Here is a 19,046-nt window from a genome sequence, read left to right as displayed (position 1 = left end):
CTCCCGGAGAGCCGGTTCAAGCCCGGCGTCCCCGAAAGCGGACATCCAGTCCCCAAGGAAGGACCCAGCAACCCCATATAGGGGCCCTTTGGACAGTGTCCTGGCGCCTATGGCGTCAGGCTCATAAAAGACATCAGTCCTGGCGCCATAGGCGCCAGGCTCATTATGGGAATGCTTGGGTGCACTTAACTGATGCAGACCATGCTGCAGGATCCCGGCCTCCTTGAGGCCTGAAAGGAACTACTTTACCTGTGGGACTAATTTACCATCCGGGCGTGGTCGGGGAAGGATACATACCTGGAACTTCTTCCAAGGCTATTTAAACCCCACCCGAACAGCCACACGTGCTTCGCGTTGTTCTGCATCTAGCAGCTGGACGCTCACCGTGTCTGCTCCTGCATCCTGACTTCTGCCACGCCTGCCAGCATCCTGGATCACCTGCAAAGGAAGAGAAGAAGAGAACAGAAGAAGGAAAAGTCCTTACCTGCTAAATCCGCATCCCGGAGACATCTTGCCGACAATCCTGAAAAGGAAGACTTTAATTTAAAAGCTCATCGCGTCGATCGCTGCAGCGCCACATTCCACTCACCTTTACAGAGCGCCTCCATATTCAGCAGCGATCATCCGGATTCGCAGTAACGCCCCAGCGCCTAGGGAGAAAAAGACCATAACAAAAGGTGAGAGAGGGAAGGGAATAAGGAAAGCTAAATCTCCATGTTAAGACTTACCTGTTGATTCATTCCCTCTTCATTTCGGGTCCGCGCCGCATCCTGGCATTTCCGGACCCCGGCCCCTAAGGGGAAAAAGAGACATCAGCGTTAATGAGCGAATGAAAAGTCATTACTAAAAAACGCTCATTAAAGACTTACCTGATTTCTACAAGGATTTCACCTCTCATCTCGGGTCGGTGCCTGTTCCCCGGCATTCCGTACCTCGGCCCCTATGGGGAAAAAGACACTAGCATTAGTACATTAATGCCTGGACACAAGGGGAACCTCTTATCAAAAAACTTACCTGGAAGCCAAGCAAGTTTGATTCTCACCAATCCGAAAATCCAGTGAAGTAACTGGACACCAACGTGCCCCTGCATCAGAAGCAGGATGGAGAGCTCGCCCTTCCAGACCCTAAGGTGAGACGCTACGAGAAATCACAGAAGGGTTTCAAGGGGGGTGAGAGGGGAAAGTGGGAGGCCGATTGCATTACCCCGCAGACAGTTAATCCCCTATTTTCGCCTACAGAAGGATACTTCTGCGAGCCAGACAAGCCAGATTTGGGTGCCCGGTCCAGTCCGTCTTCCGAACCCTGCGCATCACCTTAGAAGAGGTCACAGCAGCACGAACCAGGCCAGCGCCTCCGTGCGAGTCAGGTGAGCGTAACACCCTCCCCCTCGCCCTGCACTTACCACCTCCTCAAGCACTTGCACGGTAGTATTGTCACAAGGCCAATATAACCGTTTTTTGTTGTCCTACGTTCATGAATATCTTGTCCTCCGCCACCATCTTGTCTTGTGGCACCTGGATACCCTTGTGTATAGGTGCCATAAAATGTCCAATAAATAAATAAATGTAAAATATGTGAGAAAGGAGTTGGTGCATGCACATATGCCATTGGCATTCTCTTCCAACACATTTGCACTAATTTGAAGTTGAAGGCAAACAAATGCCAGGATTCAGGGTGGAGGGGAAAGTTGAAAAAGTCACTACACAGATCCACCACACTGAAGCAAGTAGCATCAATGAGGATGGATGACTTTCTCGTGGCTGGGTTAGGAGTTAGGGCAGCTAGGGCCTCAACAATGGCGTTAATGGGCCTAGGGTCCTGCACAGATGGTGCACATTAGAGTGGGGTTTCTGGACAGCCATGATAGCAGTGTTGGAAGATGACTGAGCTACTACTAAAGTGTCCTGGTGCAACAGAGAATTGATAACAGGGACAAGTCCTTTCTCTGGCTTCATAGGGTACTGCGGTATTGTTGGCTAAACAGTTCCTGTACACATCCGGAAACACAGAGGCTGGTGTGAGAAACCTGAAGGTATCCACACATGTTTTCCCTTTGGGTCCTTTGCTCAGGTGGCCAGGGGAGGGCCATCGCGCTTGAATCCCAACCCTGGGGCAGACAAGCAAGGGAGGATCACCTGAATAGGGGGTGCTTGGAGAGTGGAAGGAGAATGCCTGAGGGTTAGACACAGTATCCCCCCCTCCCAGTTATCATCCCCCTACACTCCCTCATCGTTTATGGGTGAGACGCGGTATCCCCGAGAGAAAATAGGCAAGGAGAATAAGTCCCTGAAGCCTTCATGGGATATGCATGCTCTGCTGCCAAAAGGTCCAAGAGGGAGGAGCGAGTATTGCACCAGAGCAGGAGCTGGCAGTGAGAAGGGTCAGGTAGACAGCAGTCTGGCTTTGACATTAACACCCGTTTAACTTTCCTACTTAAAATCCTAGGGGGGCTGTCAAGACCCATATCTTCATAACAGAGTACTAGGGCTAAGAAATAACTTTCAAAAAGGGGAATCTTGCCTATTGTATAAAACCAAGACCAGGGGGATTGATTCCCTCCATTTTCCTTTCCATTACCCTCTGATTGGTCCCCCATTCCCAATTGTATATCAACCCATTCTCCCTCAGCCTTTAAAGGGTATTTCCAGTCTCACCTCATCTCCCCCTCCCCATTTCCAATAAGTACTGGGACGAAAAATAAACTACCAAGAGTAGTAAGGATTACCTATAGGAATAACATTGGTAGGCAGGAAGAAGGCTAATATGTGTCACCACTAGGCTGTTTCACTAATAGACTCAGGCAAGGTCAGGACTTTCACCTTAACCATGCACACCTGACTCCACTGGACTCTCAGTTAGGGTATAAAAGATGTGGTTCTGACAAAGAAGATGAGCGAGCTGGATTGCTAGTTGGAACGTGGAAGCCAGTGAGCAGGAGGCAGTAACAAGATAAGCCTGGGAGATCCAGAGGAGAGCGGGAGGCGAAGATGCTGACCCAGTGTCTCAGAAGGGTTGCGGCGTGGGGAGAGTAAGAAACTCATAGTGGCAACAGTAAAGACAGACAAGTGATCACAGTTCAAGGGTGTTTATTAAACTGAATATGCAGGTTGGAAAAACGCCCAATCTAAACCTAAAGCTAAGATGGGAGCAAGCTACGACCATCAAATGAAAATTAAGCCAGTCCTCGTGGCGTCTTGTCAAATAAAAGGGCCTATACTAAAAAACCTTTTGCCAGTCCTTTCAGCTGAATATAAAAAGAGTAGGATTCACAAGAAAAGAAAGACGTGTTCACAAATGATAAGTCAGGATGGAGTAACCAGGGGTCTCCCTTCCCCATGTTTTGAGCACGGGACAAGGTGGGACTCCTGAGCACAGCACACTCTTGAGCTTCCTCTGCACGAGACGACAGTTCCATTCTCAGCTATCAGGACCGTCGATGGTCAAGTCTCTTTTCTCTTAAAAGTCTCTTGCCTTCACCGGTGGTACCCCGTTAACATTTGAAGAGTGCAAAATGAAATTTAATGTCACAGAGGCTGAAAGATTACGATATGCGCAACTCAGGCACTGGATGTCACAGAGCAGCACTAAGACGCTGGGGAGCCGCGACCTAACAGAGTTGGAGCGCACCCTAACATCATCAGCCCCCAAAGAGAAGATCTCTGTACAGACTACTCGACACAGACACATCAACCAAGGCAAAAAAGAAAACTATATGCTCAAATGGGAGAGGGGCCTGGGCCAAGAACTGGAGGCTTGGGAATGGATTTGGTCTTGAATGCATAAGAGCTCGAAATACATCACGAACAACGAGGGGGAGGTAAAGGTGTGCTATAGGTGGTGTCTAACCCCGGAAATTCTAAACAAAAGCAACCCTGCAATTTCAACACAATGCTGGAGGGGATGTGCGGACACAAGCTCACTACTACATTTACTATGGTCATGTCTAAAGTCAACCCGATTCTGGCGGGAGGTACTGGAACAGATTCGACTAATCACAGGGCTGACAATCCCATGGGACCCGGGGATAGTTCTGTGGTATTACCCAAATTGACCTTTTACAAATGACCTTTTGCACAATTGACCTAATTATAGTGGTCCTAATTGACCTTCTGCACAATTGACCTTTATATTATTTTAGTTATTTTATATATGTATTGGGTTGGTTTTGGATTATAAATAATATAAGGGGATTGGGTGGGGGATTGCAGGGGGTTTTGGATTGGGTGGGGGGCTGCCACCCACATATGTCCTAATTGACCTTCTAAATGAGGTCAATTCTCCTGAGGTCAATTGTGAAAAGGTCAATTACTATACAACCAGTTCTGCTGGGGGACACAGGCGAAGGTGCATTGCTGCTGACTTGACACCTAGCGGACCTGTGCACATATCCGCTTACAGCAGCCAAAATCACCATAGCGCAGCTATGGAAGCAGCCCGAAGTCCTGGCGCTCCCCATCTGGTAGTCCAAGTACTGGCACACAGTAGTTGCTGAAAGTGTAACCGCCGCTCGAGGGGGAAATGTGAGCAGATCCGACAGCACATGGGCTCCCTTTCTAGACTACACAGAGCAATTCCCAGGAATGGTGTGCCAAAACCCCGGCACTCCGGAGGCTCATGAAACAGAACCAGGAGGGAAACCCCAGAGCCACGACTACTCCGGGACCCCTGCCGCCGTAACAAGCTCGGAGTAAAAAAGAGACTGGGTCCACCGCAGCCCACTAAGGCCCCCCCCGTTAAAGCCCTAACTACAAGCTCTGCATGTCATACTGCCTCTATGCTGACAATCAGTATATGTTTCTTCTGGTGTTCTCTTATGCAATCCCCTCAACTTTTGGTTTGATTTTGTTGTTAGTGTTTGTCTCTGGCAGTTTATGTTGAACTGAACTTTTTTTTAAATCCCAATAAAAGGAAAACTTGGAAAAAAAGAAAAGTCTCTTGCCTTCGAGGACCTGATGTATTCAAAATAACAAATAAAAGTTCCTTTTTAAATGGACGTTGGGTGATTACTTTTCACCCCTCGGTCCCCCTTTTCTGGGTTCAGACCCCACTTGAACGTCAGCCTCCTCCATCGGGTTCATTATGGCTTTCCTTCCAATCACAAGTCTTAATGTCTTTTTAAACAGTTTACCATGAGCATTCCTCTGTCGGGTTCACCTCTGTCAACATACTGTTCTTCGGGACTTTAGGCTTCGCCCCTTTCCATCGACGTCCCTCCGTCGGGGTCACTCTTGCCAACTTTTATCAATCACTCAATTTCTTCTACTTTCTTACAAGTCGGCATTCACTTCCCTTAGCTTTTCAACTTCTGCCGGTCAAAGACTTTCGACTGTACATAGGATTTTACTAGACTCCGTTATGGTCACTTTGACCCCTTTCTCGCACTGTTCCCAAGGCCTTCTGGGAACGGTAGATTCAACAATGGGGTAATCGCCCAGAGTCTCTCGAGTAAGCACCCACGTGGTGCCGGACTCCACTGCAGCTAGTTTTCCCCCTCTCGTATTAACAATTCTTTGTACTTTTCTTCAATTAGCCATTGGCGACTTTTGCACAACAAAGTTCGGTTTCATATCAGATCTCCCCTCGACTTAGTGGCTTTGATGAACCGCTTGGCTTTTCTGGTCTCTGGAGTCAAGGCCGGCACCACAGTGGCAAGCGTCTCTCGCTGGCTTGGTTATCAGCGGAGGAGGACCCTCGGTACCGTTAACATCTGCTGCAACACACGCTGGGTATTGTTCGCGGTCTTACGATTCCTTCCACGTAGGCTTCGCAGGTTTGGTATGGAAAAGGCAAGGTTGCTTCTCTCTTTGTCACCCTTTCGGTTCTCGCCACCTTTCTCCTTCTCTTGAACTGCCATACTTGGATACCTGAGGCATTGTGCGGTCTGCTTTGGTCGTACTGTGCTCTCATGCTGTTACGCTCACCTGGCTCCCACAGAGGGGTCGATTTGAACTGGACAGCTGCGGTCTCCACCAATGTGACGAGTAGGGCCGAGATGACAGACTGGACTGGCCCACCTAGCTTCGTTTGCTTGGCCGGTATGAATATTCTTCTGCAAATGGAGAAAGGGAATTAACCACCAGTGGAGTTGAGCGTAAATCCCCCACCCCCGCTGTTCTCCCCACAGATCTCCTTTGATGTCCCCTCCTATTAGTCTCACCTGATGGTTTGAAAAGATGAGCTCTCCATCCCGCATTGAGCGCAGGGGCGCGTTGCTAACCAGTTGCTTCACTGGCTCGAAGGAATTGGTGAGTTCCAGAACAATATTGACTCCGAAAAGTATGTAGTTCGTAAGAGTTCACATGTCTGACTTTCACTCTAGTCCGATTCCTTGCAGTTTGCAGCTTCACCCCAGCGAAGAGTTCCTCGTGGTAGCTGACGAAGTTCAGGTAAGGATTTAGCTTATCCTACACAGTTCAATAAAATAAGGCCAGAATGTAACCTGTGGCTTGCTCCCTTATTCAGGTGTGGAGAGAAAATATGAAGTTCGGGGTATAATGCCTCCGGCGGTAAAATTAGGTAAGTCTATTGTGGTGAGAAGAGTTCCCCTTGTTTGTCCCTTCGTCTCACCTTGTTGTCCTTTTGTTCCCCTTAGGGGCCAGGGTACGGCGAGGATGCAATGGAGACTGCGCCGACCCGTGAAGAGGAATAGTACCCCCGGCAGAAATCAGGTAAGTCTATGGGGGGTAGTTACTATTGCCTCTGTTTATTCCCTTGGCTCACCTTTGCTGTTCTTGTGTTCCCCTTAGGTGCCAGAGTGCGGCGGGAACGTGCAGAAGGATGCGGTGGATCGTGAGGATGCTGCAAAGACCGGTGAGTTCGGCGCGGCGCTGCAGCAGTCGAGGCGGCGTACGTAAAATGCTTCTTTCTTCCAGCTCGAAGGCACGGTGGATCCAGAATTCAGGTAAGGATCGAAGGTTTTGCTCTTATTCTAGCCTCTTCTCCTTCTGTTCCTCCCTTTTTCTAGGAGCTGCAGACTCGAGGCGGACGTGGCAGAAGACTGGATGCAGGCTTGCAGACACGGTGAGCGTTACGCTGCTGGATGCAGAATAACGCGAAGCGTGTGTTGCTCTTCGGGCGTGGTTTAAATAGCCTCCAAAGTAGTCCCAGGTAAGTATTGCTCCCCAGCCCCGCCCGAGTAAAAAATAGTCCCTAGGTAAAATTCTCCCTTCCAAGCCTCATTTGGCTTGGAGCTCTGCAGCATGGTCTGCATCAGGTAAGTTCTACTCTATGAGCCTGACTGACTTTCCATATGAGCCTGGCGCCATAGGCGCCAGGACCGCACCCAAACAGCCCCTAGCAGGGGTTTTTGGGCTTGCTCAAAATAACTTGATGCCTGCTTCCAGGGTTGTTGGACCTGGTTGGTTCCCCGGGGGTAGGCATCATGACACATGCTTTTATCCCTGTGGTTAAGGGAAAGGGCCGTCAGGTGTGTGTGTGTGATTCTGGTCAATTGCCTGACTTTGCCTGACCCTTGTATTGGGATACGTCAGGTAAACAGCTCTGGTGTTAGCCCGTTGTCTTTCGTGGTTTGCGAAAGTGTTTGTGTAGGAGGAAAAGGGGGGTGGGCAGTGTTTCAGAATATCCTACGGGGTAGGATGGGGAAAAGGTGTTGAATGAATTGGGTTACTGCATCTCACCCGATGGTGTCCCACTTCCACTCCCGAGGACCCCCCCCATCCAGGTTATCCTCCCTCACTGGTCTACCCACAGGAACTGGATGCAATAGCGATGGCCGGGTCCTGGCCACCTGGATGGCACATCCCCGGGGACTTCAGGTTTCTCACACAAGAGAGACGTGCCTCCAGGGAGCCAGAGTGAGGCGTGATGCCAGCTACTGCCTGTGTCCAGGCCAGTGTTCCTTCCCCTGCGACGTATACCAGTCCTAGGGGCATCTGAGGGGCAGGTGTTAAGACCTTGACCTCAACCTACAGATCCCAAGGACCTGCTCGCCAGTGCCATGCTACCGGGTGAGTTCCACACAGAAAGTGAGAGGGAGAAACTCAGTAGCTTGCGGGCGGCTGGAGTGGGAACTAAAGTGATGAAAGATGCAAGCAGCACATTAATCGGAAAGAAGAAAGAGCATAGCAAAGCAGAGTAACAGTGCGCTGGTGACACAAAGACAGAGAAAGACAGAAGGGTAGTGGACAGCAAAGACACTATGCAAGCAAATCGAAAGCAGGAAAGAGTGAGCGAGTGACCCAAAAGAAAAATAAAGAGAGCGGAAAGCACAGAGATGGTCCAAGCGACCCGAAAACAGGAAAGAGGGTGCAAGCGACCCGAAAGTAGAAAAGAGGGTGCAAGCGACCCGTAAGTAGGAAAAAAAAGGTGGAAGGGTGCACGGTCAAGTGAGAAGAATGTGACAGGGGCATGGCAAAGCAAGAGGAGTGTTCTAGGGCACAATAAAGAAAAAAGGAGGTCCAGGTTTGCACAGCACAGTGGAAAAAGAGGTGAAAGAGAAACAAGAGCAGGGTGGAAAAGGCACCAGAGGGAAAAAGGTGCCAGAAGACAGATACAAGGTTTAAAGAGAAGGGTCAGAAGTTAGAGTGGTCGCACAGGGAAGGAGCAAAAGGCAGGCATTTTTGGAAGTCTCTGACACTGCCCTATGAAAGGACTACGTGTTGAAAGGTACAGCCTGACAAGGTGAACTTTTGTTTGAAACCAGCGGGCCTAAGCTTGGGGAAGGGAACCCTCAGAGGCCTAAACAGAAACTGTCTTTTTTTGTTTGGAACTGGAAGGATCAAAGCTTGGGGGAGGGAACCCCAAGAGCCCAGAGACATTGAGAACTTTTATTGACTGGCTGCAAGAGCCCTACGTGGAAGGTTTTGAGGGTACCCTTTTTAAGTTGAACAATTTCTCTAACTGGCAGACCTACACATGATGGTAAGGATACCTGAAACCAGTCTTGGTTTGCATTTCTTTTTTTTTTTGGAGCCACTATTCCTTCTTCAAGAAGATCCCAGAACACATTTTATCTAAGAGTGAGGGCAAGCATAGGTTGTGACAGACAGATTTTAGTTTTGGACTTACTGCCATTGACAGCCCTCAAAAACATTAGTTGAGGGAACAAACCCCTTAGAGTTAGGGCCAGTTACGTATTACACCAACACAACAAAGGTTTTCAATAAAGGTTTTGGAACTGTTGCTTTTGAGTCTGTGTCTCTCTTGATACCATGCCTGTCTCACACTGGGAAGCCCGGATCAGAGCAGCTTCACTGTTCTATGTGGCCCATAGGCAGGCAGGTACTTTATCTAACCCCCTCAAGTGCTCTTCAGTCAGGGAAGTAGCAACCAGGACAGGACAGAGGACCCTAAAAGCGTGTAAGACCCCATGGGCTTAGTATGATGAATCTGATGATGGCATCCCTCCTTCCCCTTAAATAGCCTCTCCTCGTGTGGCCAGAGGATGGCAGCCACTACCTGATCCTGACCCTGGGGGTGGCTATTTGAAGGAGGATCACATGGCAGGCGACCCTCGGGGAGATGACATGATGACATCAGGTGAGGCACAATACCCCCCCCCTTTTCCTTTTATGGATATTTCCACTATCCCTTATGCCCTAATGGCATACTGCTATCATCCCCTTCAACAACTTGACAATCCTATTGACAATATTCCTCAATATCAGAAAATCAATAAAAAAACAAGAACTGAGACGTGTAAGAGGCAAGGAGCAATGATGATATACATACCCTCTCAAATGCAGTATGGTAACATTAAAGGTCAGCCCAGGAGCCTCGTGGCAAACCAGTCTATGCCCCAGCCAGGATAGCAGCCATTTGTGTCCCAGTCAGGATACCCTGGGGACTGTTGCTGCAAAGGGTGCGGAATAACTTGGGGGTGGAGCCAGGACAGGGAAATCTAACATCTTCTGCAGGAGCAGAGGGCAGTACGGGGTACAGGCAAACAGCTGATTTAAGGACTGGTGTAGCCCCAGATTTCTTTATCTCTACATTCTAAAGTTCTCCAAATTCTTCTTAGTTTTAAGCATTGTTTGTTTCACTTCAGTAGCACTTTGTTGAGACCATAAGAAAAAGGCCCCCCATTGCTTCACTATGGACTTACCACTAGTCTTCAGTTTCTGTTTTTGTTTTGTCCTCCCTTTCCCCCCATCCCCTTGTCTTGTTGCACCTTGAAACACTTGTGTATAGGCGCATTATAAATACCCAATAAATACACACTTCAGAACAGTGTGGATAGCTTCGATATGGTCAGGATTAAAAGAGCCTTCTAGGGGCCACACTAACACATTTTTACACTTTGTCATTTTTCGCCATGATGGCGACCAGCAGTCAATCTCAAGGACATGCATAGCAGCCTTTACAGAAGTTTCAGGTTTATTCAGGTGACCTCAGGGTTACAGGTTACAAACAGGAGATTTCAGGGTGACCGCCTTCTCAGGGTATACCGGGTCTCGGAACAGAGTTCCCAGGGTGTAACGGGTCTGAGGGGATACTCAGTGTCTCAGGCTAGTTCTGGAGCTTGGGATCTCAGGGTGCTAGTGGAGTGGTGAGGCCGAGGTGTTCGCTGAGGGTTGGGGTGGGGGGGAAGAGAGAGAAAGAGAGAGAGAGTGAAAGAGAGGGGGGGGGAGAGAGAGCGAGGGGGTGAGAGCGAGAGAGAGCGCGAGATGAAATGGGACAAAGATCCAGCTTCGCCAGCACAGGCCAGCAGTCTCTCCCTGACCACGGGCTGAGGGGCACTATTTATTCCCCTTTCCCCACTGCTGGCAGCACATTTGCGGATGGGGTGTCGCCTTGGGAGTGATTCTTATCGCTACAGTCAAATTACCCCTTGGTTAGCTATATACCTTTTATGAGGGGTGCCGTAGCCACATGTTCAAAGACCAGGCCACCCAGCGATCTCTAGCCAGGGCTTGTGTAGCTGTTTGAGCAGAAAGCAGGCATGGTGGACATTTCAAACCCACTGGTTCCTAGGGAGGGGGGCCCTAGGATCACCAATGAAGGTGAGGAAGGGCACAAGCATGGCTAAAACATGCAAAGAGGGCTGCACAGAGGCTTGGGCTTAACTGGGGAGCGGAGGCTGGTCCAGTGCACAGGGGCCAACCACAGACAACCAAGGACCAACACCAGACTGGCAGATGGGGCAGCGGTGACCTGAGCATGCCAGACTGTACATGGATCATAACGTGATACAGACAATCACAACAATATACACAATCCATGACAATGACAAATCTATACATCTAGTGCAGACAGGAATATTCCATACTACCAGGCCTAAAAATTATGCATACCAAACTACAGGCGAATATATGTGTAGAAACAGAGTGCCAGCCATTCGTTAGTAAGACAGCCATTTCCACACCTGGCACCCTTGAGATATGTCCTTCATGCTGCAGCAAGACTCAAAGGACGCTGCAAATCCAACATTACCCCGATCCTCACCAAATGCACTGTCTTTTGCTGAAAGCCCCTAACATCTTCAAATCCTGTTACATCATCTACAAGGCCGGCATGTTGAAGTTCACAAGCTACCTGAGAAACTCAGCATCTCCGGAGCCCTGATATCTACCAGAAGTAAGCACATGCGCAGACTTGAATGCCGATGGTAGAGGAAGGAAAATACCGGAAGAGAGGCCTTCTATGTCTCTTCTAGTAGACTTTGCAACCTCCTCCCTGTCAACATCAGACTTGTCAGAAGCTTCTACAGTTCAGGAAAGAGCTCAAGACTATACTCTTCAAGGAATGGCTCTTCCCTAGCACCTAGGTACACACACCATGCACTCCCCAACCTACCTGATACTCAGTGATCTGCTCGCTACTGTCTCCTCCCCTGGTTGCTTGTAGATGCCTTGCTGCCAATGGCCTACCATCGCCCTTCCTCGTTAGCTCCTCGCTCCCTTTCTCGCTGTTTCCCTCACTGTGTTCTTCCTCCTACGATTGTAAAGTGCTCCGTTGCTTCCCCAAGCTAGGTCAACGCTCAATAAATACCCCAATAATAAAAGATATCCCATATACTATTCAAGACAAGAAAGAGATCCAGCAGGGAGATCTGTGAAGATTTGTGGTAATTTATGGGGGATAATATTTACCACAGTCTCCTTCTATGCACCAAATGCCACATAAGAGTCATTTATGGTAAGTTTTTTATTAAATTAGGAAGTTTTGCAAAGGAACATTTATTATGGGAGACATGAAACAGTCATTAACAGTACACGTTGGAGAGATCTTCTCAAAACATATTAAATCTTAGGTAGAGCCTCACATCGATTGGTACAAGTAGTAGAAGATTTAAACTTAGTGGAAGAATGCCTTTTATTGCAGCCTCAAACAAAGGATTATACTCACTATTCGTAGGTCGATAAATCCTTTTCTAAGATTTACAATTTGTATCCTAGAGTCAGATGAGGCTCTCTTGTAAGTGAATTTGAGATTATGACTCTTTCAAATCATAGAAGGGTCATGGCATTATTCCAAGTGCTAGGGAAAATGTTTAGACAACCCTCTTGGTGCTTGCCATTGGGGATCCTCAATGACTTAGCGCGTGCAGAGGATAAGAGGGAAAAAAGGGAACACAAGGTGTTTAATAATTCTGAGGAAACATTAATGGGGTTACATTGGGATACTCTAAAAGGTGTGGCAATGGGGAAGCATGTTGGTGATGTCTGTATCTATGGGACATATTCCAAGATTGACTAAGGCACAGCTTCCAGAGGAATTTAAGACCAGGGAGGAAGAATATAAGGCAAGCTCCACAGGATAATGTATAGACAATTTGCAGAGGCTAAGAATCAGTTACATATGTGAATGGTTAAAAAAGCAGAACGTACACCATGACGTATAAAACAGGATGACTATGAGGCTAGTAATGCATTGGGGAATTAGCTAATTTACTGGGGGCAAAGGCAGGGAAAACCTTTATTCAGACCATTATAGATGAGGCTAAAGAGGAAAAGGGGGACCAAACGAATAAACGGATAGCCTTTTGAAACCTCTTTGGCACACTATATATGGCTTTTAATACTGATAGTATGCTACAAACCGCTTATTTATAAGTGATAGCCACCAACATTATCCAAAGAAAGTAGGGATCATTTGAATTCACCCATCGACCCTCAGGAGGTTATTGAAGTAATTAAACCATTGAAATCCAACAAAACTCCAGGACCAGATGTTGTCAGTTTCTTTTTTTATAAATAATGAGCCATATCCTGGAGGCCCCACTGCCCAGGTTGTTCATTTCCTAATGCAGGCAAAGATCCTAGACATAACACATTGTATAGGCCTATAGCTTTATTAGATTTGGATGCCAAAAAGTTCACCAAAATAATATCTGACTGATTGTAGAGCTACATTCCTTCCTACATAGATTCAGACCAGTCAGGGTTTGTGTTGGGCAGGGTGGGCAGGGGGACAGTGATAACATTTGCTGAATCTTAACAGATACAACTAATAGATGTCCAGTCCACTCTTTACTATTAGCTTTGGATGCTGAAAACCCATTTGACAGGGTGTACTGGGGATTCCTAAATGCAACCCTTTTTAAATTCAACTTTGGTACAATGATCTTACATATGATCCGGGCCCATTATAGCAGGCCATCCTATAAACTACAATTTAACTGAGATCCTACTGACTCTGTTCACTTGTCAAAGGGTATGCGAAAGGACTTCCTATTATCACCCATTCGATTTGCCGTATTACTGGAGCCCTTTGCGGCACGGATCGGATCAAATCAAGGAATATTCGGTATTGCATTTTGGAAAACTGTACATAAAATCTCTTTGCTGATGATATTATATTATCACTTGCTAATCCTCATACATCACTGTATCATCTCAAAGGGGAGCTTGAACAACTTAGAGTGCTCACTTGTTTTAAAAAAAATTAATCCAAATCAGAGTATTTGAACATAAATGTCCGACCTAGCAAAAGTGATTTGTTAGAATCTCATTTTCTCTTCACTTGGACGAGGGAAAGGATACAGTTCTTGGGAATTAAGGGGACAGCAATCCTAAATCACTCGTAGAGTGCAAATTAGCTGGACCTGATGGCTAGTATTAATGGAACCTACCATGGAATGGACTCCACCTTTGGTGGTTTAGAAGAATGTGGACGGTAAATAATTATATTTTACCAAGACTATCACATCTAGTAGCTAACAAAACAATTAAACAATGGCACAACATGCTAATGAAATTTGTTTGGGTCGGAAGAGCCCCAGTGGTGAATAGGCGTACATAATTTGCCTCCAGCACAACAGGGGTGTTAGCCTTTCTTATGTTATTGTATTATTACTGGTCAGGCCAGATCAGACCTGTTACAGAATGGATTCAAACATTCAGAAAAAATATGGCTGTTCATGAAGCAATCAGTGGTTGAAAGGCACTTGTGGACGCAACCATGGTTACCAAATCATTTAAAAGTGCCTGGTCTATACCATAACTATATTATGAAAGCCAGCATATAGTCCTGGGACTGGATGAGCAGACCAAATGGATGTATATCCTTCCCATCCCATTGCATTCACATCATACACAAAGATGAATTCACCCCGGGGTGAGGGATTCAGGCTTCGCTAAGTGGGTTAAGGGTTGTTGTAAATCTGGTGACCTCTTTTTAAATGGACAGATCAAATCCTTTGAGAGATGTAAGTAGGATTATTGTTTGAATGAGGAGGATGGATTAGATTGAGATACTTACAAGTTCGACACTGTGTACTTAACCCGCTGCTTAGAAAATCAGTTTCAAGACTTCCTAATCTTTCAATTACCTGCTAAACCTAAGGCATGGTCTAAAAATGATACACTGTGCTAAATACAGTGGTTATTCCAGTAGATTGTTCATACCGCAGCGGATGAGAGAAGGGCATGGACAGAGTCATTGAATCAGGGGGATGGGATATATATAAATATCAAGAAATTGAGAATACGTACTTCTGCATGCACTTAGCTGAAACACATGCAAAGATATTAATGAGATGGTACCTTACATCCGACATGCTTCGTGGTGCAAAGAAAGACAACTCGAAACAATGCTGAAGTAATTGTAAGCAAAAAGGAACTTAACTTCATATTTTTCGGGGATGCCTGATTACACAGACATTCTGGTTGGAATAAGATATAGGCTTAAAGTTATTTTGAGTGTGGAGATTCCAATGAATCCACTGTACTTTATATTGGGAGAGGATTGCAGTGATAAGCATGTGAAAGAAAGAGGTAGGGGGCGCTTTATCTAACAATTAGTTCTAGCAGCAACATTTTTTATATTTTCAAAGTGGAAACAGAGGTCCCAACCCTAAACAGAGTTTTTGATAAAGTATGACATATCTTAGCGGTGTAAAAGCTTACTGCGGACATTAGCGATTTGGGGAGTTCTTTTATTCAAATATGGGCACCATTCCTGGACAATGTGAAAAAAGACTTGTCAGTCTCTCCTGCCCAGAGAAATTCAGAGCTCTGAATCTTTTTGATATGCATTGAAGCCTCTGAGAGCTGCACTCAATGTGCAAACAATCTATTCCAGTAATACGAGTTATGCAGTTTCTAGGGGAGAAGAGTGGAGGGGTGAGGGAAGGGAATTAAAGGGTTTATTTCAGAAGGCTTGTATTTGATTCTTCTCTATCAAATTGCAAAGTGTTACCAGAAGCTGTTTTTTCACTTCTACCATACCAAACTTCAGGTCCAGGATACTTGAACTTGAGGTCTCTACTGGGTGTTAACCCAGGTTTGCTCCTGCCTTGTTGGCCATTCTTGTCTCCTTTGCTGTTTCTAGTAACATTATTGTACTTTGCTCTCTAATACATTAGCTGCCCTTGTTCTGTTTGAGGCATATTGTGCTGGTAACTCATTCTTTTGGCGCCAGAATTCCATGACATGGTCCAACAAACATTTGTAACAGATTACAGAAAGTCTTAGTGAAAGGAGATGTATTTACCATTGGTGGTGCTTTGGGCCCACTTTCTTACTCCCGTCTTCCTCTCGCTGGCTCATCAACCTTTACTGAGTCTGCAACTATATCTGCACCAGCTCATCTATTTTGGTAGGGGGTTGACAGAAGCTGTGGAGATGTGTGTCTCTATTAGACAGCATTGCCCAGGAGGGCTCTCTTGGTATTGCAGGTAAGATGAAATACAGTGAACACTTGTATGGATACTAATAAAAAGGCAAACAAAGCAAATTCTAGAACTCTTACCATCTGAAGATGGAGGAGTGGTTCCAAGGGGAGTGGTTGGTGTTGTTGGAAGTGGACTGATTGGCACAGCCACTAACCCCATTTCAGGCTGGCTCTGTAAAAAAAGAAATTGACTTTAATAAATCATCTGCACATAAACTTAAAACACCAGTAACAAGATAATAATGAAGAAACGATTTATGAAATGCCGAAAAATGTACATGTTTTAGTTTACTTTCAAAATAAAGAATTATCTATCTAATCTGCAACGCGTGTTGTAATCTCTGTCTACAAAGCACACCTCAAAGAACGTTATGCTTTTAAAGGCATGGCAAAGCCAGTAGATTTACTTGATTATGTAATCTAAACAAAGCTATAAACACCCAATGATCAGTTCCTATAAGAACCACAAGAAAGAGCTTCTGCTGTGTGGACATTGAAGTATGTCCAAAGCTCCTGGAGAGTAGCCCTCTTCGTACTGCATTGCAACATGTTTGAACAAGTTGGGCGGACGAGATAGACATCTGCAAAAGGAGAGGTTGTACTTTTCTGCTGATCGAAAACTCAAGAAGAAAGGATATGAGAGGTTAACAATAAAATAGATGTGTTACAGTTCACTCGTATGGCTCCCCTGCTTAATAGGCCGGAATCTAATCATAATAGGAGACAAACTGTCAAGAAGGCGACATTTCACTATATTTTATCTGGTTCCTAGAGCTTGTGGGTTCACATAGTAAAGGGATGTGTGCCATTATGTCCGTGGATGAATATGATATGATAGGTTATTTATAACATGCTGAATACCCAGAGGTTTCTAAGCGCGGACCCGGGGATCAAACCTGTGTTGCTCCGTGTCGTCTTGCTTCCAAGGCGAGCATGTTGCCCCTGAGCTATCCTCGAGAAATATCATGGACAAATTTAGGAGCAGTCTTAAGAGCGTATATACATTTTAATTACAGTTTTAAGACATTTCTTTGATGATTTTCAATGTTTCGTTGGATGCTTATTTGCTTGCTTTGTTGCATTTCTTCTTCCCGCCTTGAGATTTGATGTTTTGATCTTAATGCAACCTCCCCTTTTCTCACCATGTTTTTGTGTATTTCTTCTAAGCTTCCTTCCTTTTACATATTTTTTAATTTACTTTCCAGACTTTACTGAGTGTGCCCACTTTGATTTATTTAAATGTATTTATTTAGTGCCACCAAAACCAGGCCCAAAAACATAAGGGCGCTAGAACTACAGAAACACAAAAGACATACAAGACAATCATCCAGTAGGATCAATACACAGAGGCACAGTTGCAGGAGACACATCATAGAAAAAGATGCGTTTTCAATTTCCGCTTGAACATGTCCAATGACTCAATGTCTCTAAGATCCGGTGGCCGCGCATTCCAAGCAGACAGTGCAACCGCAAAGAATGCATCTCTGCTTACCATCATCCATTTGGTCCTTGGAGCACACAGTAAATTCTGATCATTAGATCTCAAGGATCTCAGACTAGAACTCCTCGAAAGCTTTTCTGCTAGGTACTCTGGATTCATTCCAGACAAACATTTATGAGTAATCGTCAGCAGCCAGTGAGATATCTTAGCCTTAATTTGAAGACATTGCAGGTTTTTCCTTGCTTGGGAGACATTATTATTCTTCTTCAAGCATTCCACAGCTCTCACTGCGCTGTTCTGAACCACCTGCAGCTTTGAGCAGTCTTCCTTGCTGATGCCCACCAAAGGACTGCTAAAATAGTCAATTTTAGTACTAATAATGGCCCTAGCCACGGTGGCACAGCTCTGTTCCGACAAATACGGTCGTAGATGCGTCAGCAGTTTGATATAATAAGCTGAAATGGAAACAAGTCTATTGACCTGGGCTTGCATGTTCATATTTGATCGAAATATACGGCAAGTGTTTTTACACTAGCTTGTTCAGCTATTTTGCATCCCACTATAGTAAAAGATATTCAGGACCCAGTTTCTGTATCCTGCCTGCTGTAGCGATGGTCATAACCTCTGTCTTTTTGTCATTGAGTGCTAGACCATTCCTCACCATCCAATGTTGGATTAATGAGTACACTTTATTTAGATTTTCAAAATCCACTACATATACACCAGTCAAAGGAATTGGACATTGTTATCATCCGCGTAATTTTGTAAATTTCACAATGAAGGCAAGTCCCTTTACGCTCACGCCAGAAATAATACAACCCTCTAGGGAAAAAAGGCCAAGAGATTGCTTGCAAGGATAACACGGTTTAATTGTACAAAAGGTAAGGGTGCCAGCAGAGGACTCTGCTGCTTGAGAATGTTCTGACTGAATTATCATGAACAGTGCATTATAACAGTCATCCATAGGGTCTACATCCGCACAGCTTATTGATGAGACCATATAAAAGGTCCTGCCCCATAGGGGATGCCAGGCTATGATTGGTTCCCGTCTCCGTCGTCTGTGTTCCCACGTGCGTCAAATGGGCTCATCTCTCCAGGGACTGAAGGTTGGGCTCTTCCCATGTTGCTGTTCCAAGGATACTTCTTGTAAGCTAATGCTACTACTACATCTTTATGGCATGCACCTGGGAGGCTCTGGGACTGGCACCAGGGGGGAGGGAAGGAATACAATCATGCTGACCGACACATTCTGTTATCTGTCTATATTGCACTCCTCGCACGCAAGGCTTCCACCCCCGTTTTGATCTATAATTTATCCTTCCCTGTACCTCGTACTACAAAGGGTGTATTTATGGTAAGAGGTGAAATGGTCATGCATGGTCAGATCTTTCCTGACCATTGGTTTTATCGCTGGCGGGCTGGGGTCACTCACTATCTGGGAATGTAGGGGTTCTTGGACTCAGACATTGACGGGTGCCTTTACTCCTGGTGGGTGGGGTATAGAGGTCTGCTGTTGGCCTGACTGTGATGA

The 19,046-nt window shown here is 46.0% G+C and overlaps 1 protein-coding gene across 2 annotated transcripts in view; it reads right to left on the bottom strand.

Annotated features, from left to right (window-relative positions):
• ARMH3 (armadillo like helical domain containing 3) overlaps nt 1–19,046 on the bottom strand; it is a 1,518,639-nt gene that overhangs the window by 815,962 nt on the left and 683,631 nt on the right. For both annotated transcript variants that reach the window (XM_069611618.1, XM_069611619.1), the window contains one exon: nt 16,153–16,246. In XM_069611618.1, the coding sequence (XP_069467719.1) occupies nt 16,153–16,246 (94 nt within the window). The remainder of the gene's footprint in view (nt 1–16,152; nt 16,247–19,046) is intronic.

The sequence above is a fragment of the Ambystoma mexicanum genome, chromosome 8 (genome assembly GCF_040938575.1).
Source record: "Ambystoma mexicanum isolate Mex_15411 chromosome 8, UKY_AmexF1_1, whole genome shotgun sequence".
NCBI lineage: Eukaryota > Metazoa > Chordata > Amphibia > Caudata > Ambystomatidae > Ambystoma > Ambystoma mexicanum.
The sequence above is the reverse complement of the archived record's forward strand: the minus strand, read 5'-3'. Positions and strand labels throughout refer to the sequence as shown.